The 6,658-nt window shown below is 33.9% G+C and overlaps 1 protein-coding gene across 3 annotated transcripts in view; it reads right to left on the reverse strand.

Annotated features, from left to right (window-relative positions):
• Positions 1 to 4,922, reverse strand: part of LOC135199403 (vacuolar protein sorting-associated protein 37A-like) — a 43,584-nt gene extending 38,662 nt beyond the window's left edge. Inside the window, exon 1 of one of the 3 annotated variants that reach the window (XM_064227404.1) lies at positions 4,701 to 4,922. In XM_064227404.1, the coding sequence (XP_064083474.1) occupies positions 4,701 to 4,904 (204 nt within the window). In that variant the 5' untranslated portion in view covers positions 4,905 to 4,922. Of the gene's footprint in view, positions 1 to 3,659; positions 3,756 to 4,700 lie in introns of those variants that run through there. The other 2 variants (XM_064227403.1, XM_064227405.1) reach the window with 2 other exon arrangements.
• Positions 4,923 to 6,658: the final 1,736 nt, after the last annotated feature.

Genomic DNA, 6,658 nt, shown 5'->3' on the forward strand with positions numbered 1-6,658 from the left:
TAAGGAAGAGTTATTCATTACATCTAAGAATCGCATTGCGTTCAGATATCTCTCTCTCTCTCTCTGCCTCGCCATAACTGATATTAACGTAACATAAATTGGTCACTCGTAACTTGTAGATTTCAGATTTGATATTTCTTAGAGTTTATTTAGTATTATTCAGTGCTTTTTGTGGAATCTGAACAAACATTGTATAAGTGAGTGTAATGGCACTTATTTTTGTGAAACAAGCTGCAGCAAAGAAAGAAAATTGGTATACCAAGAAGGTAAAGTGTGTTATATTTTTATTAGTTGTAACTAATAACTATTGGTTACGATGGTTTAGAGAACTAATAACTAATAGTTACAATGGTTTGAGGGAAACAATTTACATTTTTACACGTTGCAAATTTTTGTCTTTTGTGTCTGTTTCATTTGAAGTGCATTTTTCCATTTTCTTATTGAAGTGTGTCTTTTTGTTTTATATTCTGTTGATTAGTACTTTTTACAATTTTGGTATTTTCCACATTTTTCTGTGTTTTCATTTGCATTCACAATTTAATTAACTTAGTTATTTTCACTACTTAATCATTGCACATTGAACTGAATTTAACACTTGTGAATTCATTTGCATTTACTTAGAATCCTTTTTAAGTTCCATTATTGTTTAGCACTTGTGAATTAATTTCCAAATTTTAGATATTACCTAACACTTTTGAATTTCAATTGAATTTATTTTCTTGAATTTTACTTAATTGACTCAAGAATTAACTAAACTTTACTTTGTTTTCAAGTAACAGTAATTTTCCCTGATATTGTGAATTTCACTTATAAATTTTGAGTTTAATAATAAATTTTTGTATTTAAAATTTTTATGAGTGTTTTAATTTTAACCAGTATATAAATATTGATGTTAGGTAGAAACATAGAGTGGTAATTGATCTGTTTTCCTTCAATTTACTTGAAGTGATTTAGAACCAGGGAAGTACTTAGACTTCTGAAATCAGGGAAATAACTTTAGACTTTTAAAGTTGTTGATGGAGTGATGCCCTTTGATCAATTAATTTAATTACTTACAAGATTACCTCACACCTGTTTGGATGAACTTAGTCTGATTTTCTGCAATACTGGTAAGTTGTTTTAAGGGATCACTGTTGCCTTTAGAGTATTCAGTCGTTTAGTACCTGTGATGAGGGTTCAGGTGTCAAGCTGTTGTGAGGTAACAATTAATGAATGGTAAGTGTTAGTAACCAGATAACTTGGCACTTCGTCACAATATATATATATATATATATATATATATATATATATATATATATATATATATATATATATATATATATATGTAAGGGCCGGAGCTGGAGCTCAAAGAAGATATATCACGAAGGAAAGCAGTAGGGAAAGGCATCCTCATTCTTTAAAAGTTTATTTAAATGCCGACGTTTCGCAACGAATTCCAAGTAGCACTTTCAAGGCTAAAAATATATAAAATTGGCAACATTAATACTCAATTTAGTTATTTAATTTATATTAAAAAATGTAATGGCAACAGCTTTCAACAAAGTAAAAAGTTAAAATTACACAATAACTTCAAAGGCAAACAAATTACAAGTACAGGAATTCACTAAAATCTTAAAACACCTACTTAGTCTGTCTTTTTGTATAGTTAGGTTTTTTAACGATTTTAGTGAAGTCCTGTACTTGTAATTTCTTTGCCTTTGTGTAATTTTAACTTTTTACTTTGTTGAAAGCTGTTGCCATTACATTTTTAATATAAATTAAATCAAATTGAGTATTAATGTTCGCTAATTTTATATATTTTTAGCCTTGAAAATGCGACTTGGAATTCGTCGCGAAACGTCGGCATTTAAATAAACTTTTAAAGGATGAGGATGCCTTTCCCTACCACTCCTTCGTGATATATATATATATATATATATATATATATATATAATATTATATATATATATATATATATATATATATGTATATAATATATGTATATATATATTATATATATATATATATATATATATATATATATATATATATCCCCTTCGAACCCAAAAATTTTTCATCTCCGATTTTGTTGAAATTCGCAGCCTAAGAAGGTTTCTGTCAAATAACAACAGCACATACCTTACGGCAAGTTTGAAATGTAACCCGTTTCCGGCTTGTGAAGCCTTTTATCGTGTCCAGATTTCTTGATATTGGGCTTCAATGCGCAGATTATGGCAAGATTATCGAAATATACATGGCATAGTTTAGTCATCGGAATGATAATGAAATCGAGAAATCACCAATATCATGAGATATTATAAAAGATTTCACTAATAAAAAAAAATGGCGTCTCAAACCATTGAAATTTTAAGGAAAAATTTGTTCATATACTGAGATGTTGCTGTTTATCTGCAGTGTAACTTGTTTTGAGATGAATGTAATGTATTTACGATTGTGGAATAAATCACTACAAATAATTCAATTTCGACTAAGAAAGCAAACTATAGTTTTTCCTCTAAAAAAATCATGGTTAAATAAAAGTTGGAATGTTAAATTTTTTATACTGAAATTACTCTCATGAAAAATAATACAGCTGCATAAATGCTAGAATGCTCTATTAGAGACCTAATGATTTCATTTATGACCAAGTTTCGTTATAATTCATTGTAAGTGTAAGCCTCAATAGCTGTTCAGTTATTGAAGCCTTAATGTAAATACATTATTTAGCATTTACCAGTTGGGGTGGGGGGAGAATTTAACTAGCTCCTTTGTTAAAGTCCAAATTTACCTTTAATTCTCTGATTCACCATCAGAATCATTCATTACAGATCTCTCTCTCTCTCTCTCTCTCTCTCTCTCTCTCTCTCTCTCTCTCTCTCTCTCTCTCTCTCTCTCAGGTAAGTCTCAAATAATATCTTTGCGTTAAGATTTCAATAGCTCAGCAACTGTGTGAGAGAGAGAGAGAGAGAGAGAGAGAGGAGGTGATCTGTAGTAAATGATTCTCATGGTGAATCAGAGAATTAAAGGTAAATTTGGACTTTAACAAAGGAGCTCTTTAAACTCTCTCTCTCTCTCTCTCTCTCTCTCAGTTAAATGCCAAACAATGTCTTTACATTAAGGCTTCAGGAACTCAACAGCTATTGAGGCTTACACTCACATTTAGTTAAAATAAAACTTAGTCATAAATGAAATTTTTAGGTCTGTAACAGAGCAATTTAAAACGTCCACTCTCGTTACGTAGATGTTGTTAATGTAACTATTGATAAAACTTCCAAGTGAGTCATTAAAACCATTTTAAGTTAAGCAACGATAGCAAAATGTTGATTGCAATGAGTTTCCAGCATTAACTAATAGAGGGAAAATCGCAGTATTACTGAGGCCCAGTGTCCTAAATTTTGCACATTTCCCAGCAAGACATTTCTTCACATTACAATTCACAGATTAAATGTAATAGTATGATAATGTCATCACTACAATATATACAAGTAGAATTTCTGAAGGTATCTGTTAGGTTCGAATTTTAAAATAAAGCTTGTATGATGAATCAGTTTACAATTTATTTAAATATAAATCAATATCCAATTAATCAAAGCCCACTGTCAAGAATACTTGACACTCCAACTCCAACTCTCTCTTTATAACACCTATTAAAAATACATTGTGGGCCTGGTCATACTCACTAATGTGCGAGGGATCTTCACTGAGATTTTAAAGCAGCCATTGTAATAAACAGGACGTGATAAGTTATGAAATTTACCCATAACTTCAGATGTTTCCAAGAAACGGAACTTCTGGTCACTCGGCGGCTTACTGACACCATGTTTTCAGAGGTGAATGTCTAGAACTTCTATGGTGTGGAGTGTATGATCTCTCATAGAAGATGGGATATTTATATGCCATAACTACTGAATTTTTCAGCTGAGAGGATTCTTTATTAAGTGTCCAGTATTCTGGACACTTTACTTAGGGCTGGGTATACGAAGGGGATATGTATGATGCAGGACTTGAAGGCTGCACAACGGAGTGAATACATCTGAGATTTCAAGGGAAAAATGTAAGGAAAACTCTAAGGATCAAATTTAAAAGAGGTAGTCTATTTACAGACTAATTACTCTATGTAGTCAAGGGTGCCAGTAAGGGTGCTACTTATTATGAAGCAGCTGCCTGTAGCACTGGAAACACGTGGTTGGGTTCTGACGACTTGGAGCGCGAATCAAGGACCAGAGCATCTAAGGAGAAGGGAGGTTCACTTTCTCACAGCAGGTTATGAAGGCGATAGCTAAGACATCTGAAACACAGTATTGCTCTATAGACACGTGAGCGCCACGCGAAGGATTGAACATGTGCGGTGATGCCGCCACATATTCAGACTTGCTTTAATATAGTAAATCCTACATTCTCAGAATTCCCTCAAAAGGCAAGAAATGACTGAATTACTTTATTGTATTGAATGGGATGGTGTGGAACACGGACACCGAATGACGTTATCTCCCTTAGTAAAGTTTCTTAGCACTGCTAATACCGGGAGAGAGATCATTCAAGCCATGAGCATTCTTAAATCACAGACAAGGGAACTACAGCACTTGAATTAGGACAAGGGACACAGCTGTGGGGGATGACAAGCAAGGGATAACTATGAACGATCGCACAAGCACAGAAATAGAAAAAAATAAAAGAAAAGTAAGAGACAAAGGTGACTGCCAACTAAACCCGTACGTTACCGTATTTGGTCGTTGGATTCCGCTCCTTAAGGGCGCCGATGGAGGAGGGAATTTCGCTTTAAGTTCGTCAGGTACTGATCCAGAGTAAGCAGCCACGTGAGTACTCAAGGGCAGGGGACATAGGGAGCCCCGCGGATGCGAGGAGCTGTGACTTGAGCGTTTTTGAGGGAGGTCTGACCCAGACTGAGAGGAACTTCCTCTCATTGACCCTTTTCACCAGCTTTGTTTTATCCTCCAGCGGCCTCTGGCTGAAGTCTGCAAACTGCAAAGACAGGCGAGCGGCAGACAAACGAAGAGAGAGATGCGCACGCAAGAGAGAGAGAGAGAGAGAGAGAGAGAGAGAGAGAGAGAGAGAGCCTTGTGGGTAAAAGAGCTTACCTGTACGTCCTCAATTCTTGGTTCAGTGGTTCGCTCCCATGAGCCAACGAATTTCCTTTCAACTAAAAAAATTCCCCTTCAGTTAACATATATGAAGATATATTAATTCCGAGGTAGAATGAATTACATATAAAAGGACAATTGTAGCTTCATGTGTATATATGAATCACAGTGATGTGATAAGACACACAAATATATATATATATATATATATATATATATATATATATATATATATATATATATATGCTTAAAAATCACTGTAGATGCACGTGGACTTCATAAATAAGCGAATACCACAGGAAAATAATTGTCAGAAATCCTAGCGCTTTCGTCTTTACTCAGACATCGTCAAGGAGTTACTCCTTGACGATGTCTGAGTAAAGACGAAAGCGCTTGGATTTCTGACTATTATTTTCCTGTGGTATTCGCTTATATATATATATATATATATATATAATATATATATATTATATATACATATAGATATATATATATATATATATATGACAAAAAGTGTTTAATTTAATAATTTTAGTAAATTTAGCATCACAATCTTTATTGTTCGAAAGTATAAATTTAATTAATTCTCTCTCTCTCTCTCTCATACGCGTATAATAATAATAATGTATGCTAATTACGATGCCATATAAGATCTTTGTTTTTGTGTTCACTGAACACTTTCATCATAAGCAAAACATGGGCGTGACGTCATATAACATCTTGGAAGGATCAAGAGGACAGCAGCAGACTCCTCTCTCTCTCTCTCTCTCTCTCTCTCTCTCTCTCTCTCTCCTCTCTCTCTCTCTCAAGCTTGCGAGACTGTATATTGAGTCACAGGGTTTGAAGTTTCATTCTGTAACAGAAACAGGATTAGCATAGCTCAGTCGATGGGAGAAATAAATGTGCGTTTGAGAGAGAGAGAGAGAGAGAGAGAGAGAGAGAGAGAGAGAGAGAGAGAGAGAGAGAGAGAGAGACTAAGGCAGCAAGCAATAACCGTCGAGGAAAAGGACAAATGATATAGATAAAAAAATTGCTAGACTAATGAATCCATACGGTAGAACTCTTAGGCCTAGTTCCAGTCGCCCAGATCTTGTTAATTATAAAATTAACATTCTAAAAATTCCACAAATAATTCTATCAAGAATAGTAAACAAATTAAACTAAATGAATGAATAATTAATAAATAAGCTTCAATAACAGAGCCGTCATCGAGTTATAATGCTGGGCTCTCATCTGGGCGACTATTATAACACCAGTGACGGTCCGATGACGTCATCGACAAACTCTTCCCCCACCAGAGTCGTCACAGAGATAAGTCAACAGGATGGCTTAGGATGCTTATTAATACGCAGATGACGAGATTCTCATGTTTATTATTTTAGTCATACATGATGATGTCAGCTTCATCATACACCCACGAAAAGTGCAATGGATCGCCTGCTAACGATTTCTTCAAAATGTTATGCTCTTTTTATACCAGGCCGAAATCTTCCTTTCTTTTTACATGATCAAACCACTTCAGAATACTCTGGTATATACTATATATATATATATATATATATATATATATATATATA

Source organism: Macrobrachium nipponense, chromosome 25, assembly GCF_015104395.2.
Source record: "Macrobrachium nipponense isolate FS-2020 chromosome 25, ASM1510439v2, whole genome shotgun sequence".
NCBI classification, from domain to species: Eukaryota; Metazoa; Arthropoda; class Malacostraca; order Decapoda; family Palaemonidae; genus Macrobrachium; species Macrobrachium nipponense.